This window comes from Chiroxiphia lanceolata, chromosome 14, assembly GCF_009829145.1.
Source record: "Chiroxiphia lanceolata isolate bChiLan1 chromosome 14, bChiLan1.pri, whole genome shotgun sequence".
NCBI classification, from domain to species: domain Eukaryota; kingdom Metazoa; phylum Chordata; class Aves; order Passeriformes; family Pipridae; genus Chiroxiphia; species Chiroxiphia lanceolata.
The window spans coordinates 14,089,773-14,102,786 of NC_045650.1; the positions used below are offsets into that span (position 1 = coordinate 14,089,773).

The following is a 13,014-nucleotide window of genomic DNA, read 5'->3' on the forward strand; positions in this document are numbered from 1 at the left end:
ACTTTAGTTGTTCTGCATTACCTCTTCTGTGTTTTTGTGGATAGTTCCCTGAAAGATTGGTAAGAATCTCAAGGGCTGTCAGCATGGCATTCTTTTTTTGCAGTTGATTCAGACATTTCTGGTTTTGTTTACTTACATTTGCACAAATAAGTTACCTTAAGTAAAATCTTGGTGAAACCTTTTGCACATCCATTCTTACTGTACTATTTCAAATGTGGTTCATTTCCTTCAGGGACCGCCAGGGCTTCCAGGATTTCCAGGAACACCAGGACTTCCTGTGAGTAGGAATAGTCTGTATAGATACAAATCTGGGGGTTTTTTTGTTCTTTCAGGCCCAGAACATCATCCTACAATCTAACTTTTCTTCCTGTTTTCCACTTTGAAGGGATTACCAGGACAAGATGGGCCACCAGGACCTCAGGGTATCCCAGGATGCAATGGAACAAAGGTGGAATACCTTTAAAATTCTTAACAATGCAACAATATTATGGTAAAGAGCTCTTGTTCTCCTGGCTATAGCCAATAGGTTTCGTTTATTATGTGCAACATAATAACATGGTCCAGTACTTAAAGCACAAGTTTAGCCAGACATTGCCAGCACCAAGACACAACATTTATACTCTGTAGTCAGTGTAGTAAATTCTTTGTTCTAATCCTTAATTTTATAGATTACAACTGAGAGTCTGATAATTAGATCAGATGCTGCATCTCATCTTTATAGTTGACTTTTGCTACCAAGAAAAACTCATTACTTAACAATGAGACTTTTAAATTATTAATTTTTAATAATATTGTATTGAAAATACTGATTCAATCTCCTTGTTGGAAGGAGTGACTTTATCCTAACATGTTACTTAGCTTTACATTCAGATTTTCCTATGAGTTAATCTTCTGTAGCATTACATGTGTTTTCCATGTCTAGTGCAGTACTTGGACTGAAAATATGTGGAAATATCTGAATGTGGAAATCTATGTTTCAATCAGTTGTGTGAATTAATTAAGTGTTTATTCTACAGCTTGTTCCAATAGAATTTGCTACTCTGGAGTCATAAGCTAGCAATGAAACTAGAACTTTCAGTCAAAATTTGTTCATCTGGTTTTGTTATGTTTTGGTTTAGTTTTGGCTAATCTTTTTTTTTTTCATCCCTAAGGGAGAGCGTGGATTCCCAGGCAGTCCGGGTTTTCCTGGTTTACAAGGGCCTCCTGTAAGTAAAAGAGTTCCCAATCAACTACCTGTGATCCACTGAAGGAGATCTGTGAAAAATCTACTTAGATCTGTGAAAAATCGGATAAATATCAGCCTCTTTTTGCAGTTATTCTTTTAATAAATAAGAATTTTTTTCTTTTTATGGTTAATCAGAGTACTTTAGATGTCTAATAAAAGTGAGCTTTTCTGCTGTGTGCTGTGGTAAAGCTCATAAAAAACCCTTTGAATTCTCACATGCTGAGATGTTTTACCACCTGCAGAAAAACACAGATACATGCTTATGTGTCAGAAAAGTAAGATCTTGATACTGACATCTGGTACATCTAAAGAACCTTACTGGTGATTAATGGGACAGCAAAAAGAGACACAGTGTTGGATGTTTTCAGTATAAAACACAAGGATGTACCAGCAAAGTGATTGTCAGAACCAAAGTACAAACAGAAAGAGATGTAGTAGACAGAATGGATAATAGGAGACAATAAAGAAACAAATTGCTAAGAAATGGAAATGTAATCTCTCTAATGCTCAACACTCACTGTGAAAGTTCTTCTCTAATTTTTCCATTTTATTCTGAAGTTCATAAAAAATTTACTTTCTCCTGTTTCATAGCTTTTCTTAAATTTCTATCTTTAATATTTGCCTCGTGGTGTAGATCTGATTAGTGGTTTGCAAATAACACACCAATGATTTATTTCTATTGATCTTTTTTTTTTTTTTGTTTGTTTGTTTCTTTTAAACAAAGGGACCCCCTGGTCTGCCAGGTATGAAGGTAAGTGTGCTGTATCCCACTGAAATACTAACCAGGCATGGTGTGCAGTGTGCTCTAAGTAACCTGCTGGCTTTCATGCAAGACCATGTGCATCCACTGGTATCTGGAGTGACGTTCTTAGTGTTTCCAGGCCACTCCAGTGCAGCTGACTGGAAATTCTACAGTAGCTTACTCAGTTTGGGTCAGTAGTTCTAGAAGTAGCAGAGTGTTTTCTGAAGCTGGTTTCCTTGGGACTGTGAGGGCCAGTGTCGGTGTTGTGAGGCATCAAGTTAGCAAAAACAAACACCCAAACACACCATCAGACTACCTGTGAATACTCAAGAACACCACTGGAGACTAAGCAGTAGTGACTTAGAATATCCAGTGAATAGTACAACTTGGGTTCCTTTTGAAAACGTGCTTTGAACTGTATAGATTACCTAGATGGCTTTTTCTTATGACGTAAATAGTCTCATGATCTGATGTTGAACCTTAAGAAGCCCTTTTATTTTTTAAGGGTTGTTTTGGTTGTATCCTTGACTGATTTGAGCATGGGCCAAAACATCAGTTTTGGTTCAAATCTATTCGAAAGGAAACTTGACCCACAGAATTGTTCTAATAAACTCCTGAGAGGACAGCAAAACACTAGTGCTGGGAAATTGTGACTATTAAGCCAAATTGTTTTTCTCAGCTCCTTTTTTTCCGTAATTATTTTCAAGATATCAAAAGACAAACTTATCCAAACACATATTTTTAAAACAAAGATATTCCCTGGAATCAGTAAGAAACTGTGCTTCAATATAGACCACAAAGCATGACTGTTTATAACAACATACTCAGCATTACTCTCATGAGGTGGGACACTGGAAAAAGCTGAATGAGCCTTTTTTCTGCTGTGCCCTGTCAACTGCTTTTACAGGGAGCTAGAATGTTTCTTTTGTGAAGCATTTGTGTTTCAATCCCCTAATCTTTTGGAATTTAAATCAATGCTGATATATTTGTAGAAAAGAAACTTTTTAATAGTTGTTAGTTTAGCCATTTAAAAAATCTTCATCTCTCCTAAAAAAAGCTGTTCTTGGAGAATCTGGTACTTACATTAAAGTGTACTGCTAGGGTGGAACATAGCTCTGAGTGCTTTAAAGTCAGAATGGTAGTAAAGAATTGTAAAAGGTGCTGTTAATTAAAGTCAGCTCTTTCTTCTAGGGTGAAGCAGGTGAAATAATTACATCCTTGCTGCCAGGACAGAAGGGCGACCCAGGATTTCCAGGTCTTCCAGGGATACCTGTAAGTTGCATAAAGTACTATTAGGCTGTGTTCTGCCAAAAAAGATGACGTGAACAGTGTTTGCATTGCAGCACAATTGGAAGATTTGGTGCTAGGGGATTCATATGTTTATTTGGAGATTCAGGGCTCACATTTAACGTACCTCTAATTTATGACTTGAGGGAAAGTGTGTGATTCCATATTGCTCTTAATAGGTTGACCCACAGAGGCCAGAAAGGTCCCCTGGTCAGGAAGGTGGTATCCAGCAGACAGCAGCACTCACAGTTACTGACTTGCTTCTCTATTTCCCTTGCCTGTTCCCCCTTCCTAGACATTCTTTGTATCAGTTCTGGAGTTCCCTTCCCTTCTTCACCCTGAGTTAAAGTAAGTAACATCTGGCTTTCTGGGCTGTAGCCGCTGTTTTGGATGGTGGGAAGGAGAGGGTAATTTCTCAGCTGTTCTCCTCATGTTGCACCTCCTGAACAGTGTTTCTGTTCTCCCAGCAGTCTTCTGTGAAAACAGCTAGTGACTCCAGGCCCTGTGCTTCCCCACTGAGCCATTCATTGCTTTAGTGGAAGAACAAGGGGAGCCGAAAATGAGTCTATCGGCCTGAACTGGACAGAAGCCAGCCTCCCATTTCCTGGTACAGAGAGGCAAGCCCCAGGCTATTCTGACCAGACTGAGCCTGTTAGCATTTCTGGTCCTCTGATCTGTGCTTCCCTATTGTCTGTTCCTGGCTGGGAGGAATCACAAATACAAAGTGTTTTGTTGTTCTCTCTCAGTGCATGAAGAGAAAGAAAGTGCAAAAGTAGTTCAGAACAAACAAAAAAGCATTCCCTTATCCAAGCCAAAGAGATGTACTGATGTTGAGAGCAGAACACTAACATGATGTACACCCCTTTAGGCCTTTCCACAAGGACAGATTGGTAGGTTAGTGGTCAACTACATTGATTTGACATGTAAGAGATGCCACTGTTGGGTTTTTTTGACCTTGAAGATCTTACCTGGGGTTTTTTTTTTCATAAAAAGGTGCCTCTCATAGCCTCCTCCACTTTCTCAACAGGGCCCACCTGGCTCCATGGGAATACCAGGTCCAGTTGGCCCTCCAGGGCCCCCAGGTTTGACGGTAAGTTTCTTTAACCTGTTACTTATAAAGCCTTAAATGGGACAGTTACTTCTTTCGTGTTCTCAGAGGCAGGTCAGTGAAGTGCAGAGATCATGGTAGTCAGGACTCGGTATGAAGACAGCAGCAACCATGCATTCAGTCCACCCTGGAGCTGTTAGTGTGCATGGTTAAATAAGATACTTTTGAAACAACCTGTTCTCAGACATTTTTTTGCTTTAGATTGGACTGAATCATTGTGCAGTCTTCTTATTTGTATGAAACCTGAGGGACAAGATTTAGCTTATTTAGAGTAGGATGTTTAATACCTGACTGTTTAATTTCATTTACTCTCTTGCTTGAAGGAAGAACTGGTTTCTTACACATTTGTGAAGTTGAATAGCATTAAAAAGAGTTTTCAGAGGAAGGCGAGGTGCCTTGTCAACACGGGGAGTGGTTTGGGGTTTTTTTCCACAAAGTGCATGTAAAGTGCTTGGAAGTGACTTGTTTTTTGGTTTCCTTTTTTAATAGGGACCTCCTGGTCCACCAGGGCTGCCAGGACCCAAGGTATTTTCTTTCCCTCGTTGATGGTGGTGATGGACTGTTTTCTTTTTCTTTCCGTTTATTTGTGACTTCTAAGGGCTGATGAGTTATACTTTTTGCAGGGTAATATGGGTTTGAATTTCCAAGGACCCAAAGGTGAAAAAGTGAGTAGGTGATCATGATGATATTTTTGCTTATTACTTTCAAAATGCTTACATTTGTCATTTTGGCTTGTAACAAACTGTTCTTGCACGTTAGGGTGAACAAGGTCTTCAGGGACCTCCAGGGCCACCAGGACAAATTGGAGAACAGAAAAGACCAAATGACATTGAGTTTCAGAAAGGAGATCAGGTGAGTGGGGCACTACATCCATCTGCAATGAGCATGTGATTAAGCTGCAGCCTCTGTTGGTTTGGCTCATATATGTTCACATCCTGCTTACTGCAGAGCTTCTGTTATTTTTCTCAGAGTACTGCCTGTTCCAGGCCTGAGTACTTTTCCTTTAATAGAAAGCATGCCAGTCACATTAGTCCAGTTACTTCCCTTAGTAAAGTAACTATTCTTAAGAAACTCCCCTAAAGGAAGTTCACAGTAACAGTAAAAGCAGTTAAAATATTCTCATTTCTTGGAACACCCAGACTGCGATTTTCAAAGCGGTCTGGGGATTCAGATTCTCACTAATTAACCAGCTATGTCATCCATTGTGAGGAAGTCTTTCAAAAATTTTAATTCGATTTTTTTTTTCCTTCCTTTTTTTTTTTTTTTTGTCATTAGTGATGCCCCAAGATCTTTTCTTCCTTGTGGTTTGAATAAAGTGCTTTCCCAGTTTCTGGCCTCTCAACAGTAATTATCAAGCCGTATTGTGACAGTGAGCTCAAACTGCTGGTTTGATTTGCATGGATCCTTCCCCACCCATAAATGCCAAAAAGTCATGGGGAGAGTAACCATTTTTAAAGTCATTACACTTTTTTCTTTTTCACTGGGGAACATTTTGCAGTACTGTTTAATTCTGGCTGCCAGTCATGGCCAGTCTGAGCAGAACCAGCAGGATCATGCGTGCTTGGATGTCACATTTTCTTTGAAGCTTTTGTGGTATTCTCAAGTACCACCCTAAGTAATACAAGAGTTGAGGTAGATATTTTGAGGCAGAAGTAGTGAGTGATCATTTTTATGCTCTGATTATTTTGCAAATGTCACTGTGGTAAATGAACTTTAAACTATTAGTTTCCTCCATCTGTATTTGGATCAGTTTCTTCCTTTCCAATTTTTTATCTTGGGAAACGTGTCAGAGAAGAAAACTTAGATACACAGCAGTATTTTATTTGGCAGGGAGCAGGTGATCTTGATCAAAGCCATTTGTTACCCTTCCTTTCAGAAGAACATTAGGCACCACTAAGGCATTACCTGGAACTATGCACTGGTGTACATTTGCAATGTGCAGTCATCCTAGAAAGGTCTCAGTCTCTGGTTTTGTCTCTCTGCTGTTGGATGGTAGGACAGAAAGTAAAGAGCAGGACTGTGTGTCTTTGTAATTCTAAGGAAAGACAAGGTGACATTTTGACTACACTTTCATTGAAGCAAAAATTCATCTGATTTTATTGGGGTCAGAGCAATTTGCCTCTGTCATCAGGGATCCCTGAAGGACTAATTATACTGGCATTAAGTTATGTAAATGTGCAAAGTGAAAGTATTCTACCTACATTCCTTTTAAAGCACTAAGACTTACAAACACATTCTGAGTGCCTTGCCTTTGACCAACATTAACAACGATTTCAAAGTTTGCAAATTTGTTTTTATTTAAACAAAGTTTATGCTTGGTAATACACAATCAGTAAAAAATTTCAACATTACAGCTACTCTTTTTGTGAAATATACACAAGGTTTTGGTGTGGGCCTCCACCTGTGATCTCTGACTAAAATCAGGTGTGTAGATGGGATTGTATAAGTCTAGGAGGCCTCCATGAAAATAAAAGAAACTGCACAGAAACTTTTTGTGGATTCAATAGCTGGTAACTTTTCTGTAGGTTAATGATGAAAAGATTTAATAACTGGTACAAAGGTGTAACAAGACAAAATAGAACCCCAAATTTTTTTAACACTTTCTGACAAACACACTTTGATCCTGATGGCCTCTCAACTTCAGCAATTACCAGTAATCTAATGACTGTTGCTCCTGTAATTTCAGCAGGATCTGGAATTTGTTTGTTCTTTCTTTCTTTTTTTCTTTCTTCTTTTTATTTTTGTATAGCAGCTGCAGGCCGCCAAACCAGCTGCTACAATGCACACAGGAGGCAGTTGTGTCTTAGTGGAGTGAATCACCTAAATAAACAGGATGGGCAGTTAATAAAATTTATAGATGCTCTTGAAGTTCCACACAAAGGAAGAATAAATATGCTCCTTCAGAACTTGGAATTCTAAGTGACAGCAAAAAAATACTCTATTAAAAAAAAAAAAAATCAACTAAACTGTTAGGGAGTGATGGAGGCTTTAATCCTCTTTTTCTTTGCCCATGCTTGACAGGGTATTCCAGGTGATCCAGGCCCACCAGGACTTCCTGGGCCACAAGGCCCTCCTGTGAGTAGAACTCTCTTAGTTCTTTTTTGTTGCATTTGTATCAGAACTGTAACTTCATTCTACTCTGGCTTGTGGGCTCAGTTTAAGATGACATTTGTGTGTCCAGGGTCTTCCCGGTGGCGTAAAAGGTGAAAAAGGTGAGCAAGGAGAACCAGGCAAAAGAGTAAGTAGTCTGCTTAATCAGACGTTTATCTTTCCAATCAGTGTTATCTTTGAGAATTAAACAAATGTTGAACTCAGGTGGGGCCATCAGCCTCTGGGTAAGAGACTACTTTTTTTCCCCTTGTAACCTGGCAAACTTGTAGATGATGCATGTGGGTCATGAAAGTGCTTCTAGCTCTGGCTCTCAGTGCTTTCTGAAAGAATTATCTACCTTGTGGATCTTAGTTTTGGGGGCAGGAGAAAATAATTTGAATTATGTTACCTGGTTAACAGGTAACCTTCTTCAAAGTTGTTGGGCTACTTATCTGAGGCAGCAGTTTTCTTTTCCCTTTTACAAAGGGTCTTCATTCAGTTTGCTATGTACTGGGTTGCCAAGCAGCATCAGATTGGTTGTGTGAATATATATATATATATATAAAAGCTGGTCTATGTAAACTAATTCTTCATGGGTTTACTTGTGAGGTGAGTCACAAAACCAAGCCTCTGAACACTGCATTAAGACCAAAAAATCTATTTGTCACTTCCCAAGATATTGCCTCAATTTATGTGCTATCTGGGGAGGGGACAATTCAGGATAGCTGTATCTAGGGATAGCATGAGTCACTTTGTTCCTGACTAGATTCAAATCAATCCTGGAATTTAAATGGATATCACAGCTCTGAAAAGCTGAGGAAGATCATAGAAGTGCTAAGAAATAGGATGAAAATAACATGGGCTGGACCAGGAAAGAGAAGGCAAGCTGTTAGCAGCTCAAAGCATTCTGTATTTTCACTTGCACAGCTTCTGAACACATAGTTTCATCAACATAATGGGCCCCTTTGAAAATCAAGACACAAGTCTTGCTCAGGTTAATTGGACAGTATATAAACATTGTTTAGAAACGTGTTGGTAGTAAGTTTTCCAATTTCCATGGGAAATAAATACAGTGGAAACAAATGTTTGGTATTCGAGATAAAATCCTTCTTAGTTGCTGAGATTTATAGAAGGGCTTTGATTTGTCTCCTTTAAGGAGCATAACAAATGAGGCAGCTTTTAAAAGCCAAAAGTCTCATCATATTTTGAATGGGTTTTGAACTGTTGCTTTTCTCTACAAAAGTAAATGGAAACCACATAAATTTGCAAAGATCTGAAAGGATAAAAGTCCTGAGGGGATGTGTCAGATGCCTTTTGCCAAAATCGTGTTTACCAACATTTTTATTCGGTTTTATTACTCTGAATTTGGGCATGATTATTACTCTGAATTTGGGCAGCTACTTAAAATGCAGTTTTGCTATTAAATTACTTAAAAATTGCCTTTTAGGGCTCCATGTGATTCTGTATGGCTCATTTCAGATACGTTCATAAAGATGTCAGCCTGTGTATTCAAAGAGGTAGTTCTGCAAATTCACAGGAAATCTTAAAACCTCATTTTTGAGAGTCGGAACTCGTCACTAATAATAAAGAATGCACAAATCTCATTATACTCTGATACACTATATCTGTGAGGTCATATTAACAACTTCTCAGTGACTGAGAGTTGGTCTTGGCACTGTGGTGAAGCTCAATCACCTATTCTAGTTGTGTTCCAGCAGGTGCCCCCCAGACACACAGCTTCTGTAACTCGAACAATAGAGTGACATTTGTCTGCCCAGGGAATGGTCTGGAATAAAGTGGAGCTTGCACTGCTTTTATTGCAGCAATGACAAAGCTGTTCAGGAAGGATATATGGGGTTTAGAAGTCACTTCTTAGAGCAGAATTTCAGTTTGTATTTTTGTTGATACTATTGAGAAAATTGTGTTTGATTTGAAGGAGAGTTAAAATTCAAACACAAAAATGTTTGTATTTAATTTCACTGGTCACATGATACTAATTTCCTAATTAAATATAATGTTCTAGTGTTTAGGGAGTTAGGATCTATTTTCCAAATAAAGGATTTCTGTAGTGTTAAAGGGAGTAGTAACCACAGTGAATGAGCAATAATTTTTTGCTGTATTCACCCAGTACTTCTTTGAGACTTGTCATGGTTTTGTGCTCTGGTTTTCGAAATGGAAATCTCAGTTTAGGTAACTCCATTGATTGGTCGATATCTTTGACATATATGTCCCAAGAACTGCATTCTAGAGGCAGTTTGGTTACTGAAAAAATGGGAAATAAGTAACATAATTTCCGTGAAAATTCTTCACCACTGAAGCATTTTATTTCAATGCATATTTATGTCTTTGAAGGGAAAGCCTGGCAAAGATGGAGAACCTGGTCAGCCTGGTAGGGATGTGAGTAACTCATACATTTCTGATCTAAGCAGACTTCTTATAAGCTTTCTTCTGATATGGAGATCTGAGTGTGATTATCTTTGTTTTCTTGAAGGGTTTACCCGGTGGGCCTGGAATAAATGGTGCTCCAGGAAGAGATGGTGAAAAGGTATGGCAGGTTTTCTGTCATTATTGCATAATAGATTGAAAATCTGCCATCACTGAGTTCAGTTCTGGCTGAATTGCATTGCCTATGCTTTGCAGTGTTGAGGAATATTTGCAATAACTTGCTTATGTACTACTGCACAGTCTGAAAAATGCTCTTAATTTCATTGGTAGGGTGAAAAAGGTGACATGGGTCCCCCTGGTCCTCCTGGAATTGTAAGTTGCTGATGCTTTATTTTCTTTCTGCATTTGGTTGGCAGTGTTGTTTCATTGTAGTTCTTGTCAGACTGAAAGTCCTATCTCTGGGTACAACAATAACAGCACCACTGAAGTTTTCATATATTCAGTAGTAGAAATGATTGTTTCCTTCTTTCAAGATGAATTCTTTGCTCTCAGATTTGCTGGGTTGCAAACACAGGCTGGATTATAACCTCAGCCCAGTAGAACTGAGTCAGTCTCACTGAATCCTGCTGTAACTATGTTGGCTTGGCAGTCAAACAGCTTCCTCTTGGGAAGTGCTCTTTACTGGAGTTTTACCTGGTAATTCAGTGCAGTAGGGAAAGCATTCTGTCATTGGTATAAGGTTCAAGGTACATTGGACTTTCCCCTCCTCACATCAGTTTACCATTCCAGTAACTCTTTTCTTGGCAAGTTGTTTCACATGAGCATGAAACATTTACAGGTCATTCCAAGACCAGGCATTGATGCAACAGTGGGACCAAAAGGTAGCAAAGGATTGCCAGGACTTCCAGGAGCCAAAGGGGATCGTGGATTCTCTGGTAGGCCGGGCCCACCTGGCTTGCCAGGATCTCCAGGTAGGAGTGCAAGCTTTAAAATAAGTTGTATGCTCAAATGTCTGAATTGATATTTGGCTTCACAGTCTTTTCATACTCTTTTTGACAGAAGGACTGAGCAGCAAATTAAGGCAGAACTATTTAGAACTACCTTTGAGCTTGAAGGGCAGTCTTGAGCTTATGGGGATAGTGTGAGGATTTCTGAACATTCATTGCTTTTGCTGTGATGAACTGAGGATGCTAATCAGACACTACCTTAATAGTCCTGGGGATAATTTATCTCTAATCATTTACCCATAATATACATTATTCATTGCTTTACACAGAGAAAGTATTGTGTACCATAAGTGTGGTACCTGGCCATCAAACCTATTTTCTGCTGTCCTTGGCCAGTAGTAAAGGAGGAGATGAACTGAGTCTGCAGTGGGAGTGAGCAGTGACACCTGTGTGTGCCTTGTACATGCACAGAGAAGAACATTATGATTCTGTGTTACAGTTTGTATATGTTCTTTTTTTTTTCTATCAATACTTCCTTTTGTTAGTCCTGTTTTTTTTTTTCCCTTCATAAACTCAGATGTTGAGTGTAAGGTCAATTTTTCAAACAAACATCTCTGAAAATGTAAGATGTGCGTATGTCAAACACTGCACATCAACTTGTAGTTTGATTCCATAAATGTAATATTATGGAGTACTCACGTGGAAAGACAGACTTATCTGTAGCATGTTAATCTTCATATATCATTGTCATCCTTGCAAAAATGTGATGTACACCTTTGAGCTGGCAAAGAATTAAGTTATTCCCATCTTAGGGATCACTACTGTTGGACCCCCTGGCCCACCTGGCTTACCTGGTGAGAGAGGACAGAAGGGAGATCCGGGTTTACCTGGTGTTTCTATTCCTGGGCAACCAGGACTTGCTGGACCACGAGGACCTCCAGGACCACCAGGTCCCCCAGGGCCACCAGCACCATCTGTTCCTCCTGGTAAGTGATGATCACATAGACAGCAAGTAGAGGAGACTAACATGGTTCAAGAAGGAATTTATTATCTAGATGACGTTGGCATCTGTAAGTCCCCTTACTCTGATGTTTCATATGCATGTTTTTAAAATGTGAGGCTAAATATCAGAATGTAGTGTAGAGATGGAACTGGGAAGCAGTGGGAGAAAGTTGAGGTTGTGAAGAACTGATGTTTGTTGTGTAATATCACTGACTCTTTCCTTTTGAGTTTGGATTATGTGTGTCACCAGCAGTCCTCTGTCTGAATTGCCAAAATGTTTGATCTGTGATTAGGGGGGTATATTAGAATATCCACACAAATACTAGGAAGTACACTTTTGTCCTGAATACATGTATTCAGTGCTGCTGTCAGATAACACAAACTGATCATTAAACCTCTCCTGATTCTCCTTAGGTGAAGGGTTATGTGAGCAGGGGCCACCAGGTCCTCCAGGAATTCCAGGACAACAAGGCTTTACAGGGGAGCGAGGCCAAAAAGGTGCAGAGTCATGGCTGTCTTGGTTTTTCTCTTTTTGTTGAAGCTTGTTAAAAAATGTAAACTCTGCATTAAATGAGGATTAACAGTGTCTCTTCCCAGTAGTGTTGAGTACAGATATTTTCTGTTTCTGAGTAAGACAACTGTTTCTTTGGGCATAGGATACTCCTTCATCTAATGTTAAAGCACAGGAGTCCCAAAGTGACTGAGGGTACAACTAATGCTAGGGCTGAGCACTGATCATGTGCTTCAGAATGAAGTAAAATGGAACTTGAGATTTATGAATGTCTCCCAGGTAGATAGAAACTGAGTGCTCTGTAACAGCAGTTGCCAAGTCTGTGTGAAAATCTTCTATGCTTCATTAATAAGTTTGACATTTTTTATGGAAAGCAACATTGAAATTGAGTTGGTCAATCTACAGTGAGTTTCTTTGTTTGGTAAGCAAAAGAAAGTCATATTTAATATGTATCCTTGTTTCCAAAAAGACAACCTTGCAATGAGGATGCTGATATGGGTAAGTGAGAATCTTTTTCTAGCTCATCCATGGACATCTTATATGACTTTGGGCATCTCACTTAATTTTGTACCTCTTTCAAACAGAACTATTTTTCCTCATGGAGATTGTAGAGAATAATTCATTAACCTAAATAAAGTGCTCAAATATTAAGAAATTCTGTTGTGAAGAAAATTCCTAAACTTCTTGAAACCACTCTTTTTTAAAAATAAAGTAATT

The 13,014-nt window shown here is 39.0% G+C and overlaps 1 protein-coding gene across 5 annotated transcripts in view; it reads left to right on the plus strand.

Annotated features, from left to right (window-relative positions):
- The window catches only part of COL4A5 (collagen type IV alpha 5 chain), a 78,557-nt gene that overhangs the window by 32,663 nt on the left and 32,880 nt on the right, over window positions 1-13,014 (plus strand). For all 5 annotated transcript variants that reach the window (XM_032701931.1, XM_032701933.1, XM_032701932.1 and 2 more), the window contains 17 exons: window positions 233-277; window positions 386-448; window positions 1,152-1,205; window positions 1,950-1,976; window positions 3,159-3,239; window positions 4,282-4,344; window positions 4,852-4,887; window positions 4,986-5,027; window positions 5,122-5,214; window positions 7,384-7,437; window positions 7,544-7,600; window positions 9,805-9,849; window positions 9,944-9,997; window positions 10,168-10,209; window positions 10,676-10,808; window positions 11,597-11,770; window positions 12,201-12,284. In XM_032701931.1, the coding sequence (XP_032557822.1) occupies window positions 233-277; window positions 386-448; window positions 1,152-1,205; window positions 1,950-1,976; window positions 3,159-3,239; window positions 4,282-4,344; window positions 4,852-4,887; window positions 4,986-5,027; window positions 5,122-5,214; window positions 7,384-7,437; window positions 7,544-7,600; window positions 9,805-9,849; window positions 9,944-9,997; window positions 10,168-10,209; window positions 10,676-10,808; window positions 11,597-11,770; window positions 12,201-12,284 (1,147 nt within the window). The remainder of the gene's footprint in view (window positions 1-232; window positions 278-385; window positions 449-1,151; window positions 1,206-1,949; window positions 1,977-3,158; window positions 3,240-4,281; window positions 4,345-4,851; window positions 4,888-4,985; window positions 5,028-5,121; window positions 5,215-7,383; window positions 7,438-7,543; window positions 7,601-9,804; window positions 9,850-9,943; window positions 9,998-10,167; window positions 10,210-10,675; window positions 10,809-11,596; window positions 11,771-12,200; window positions 12,285-13,014) is intronic.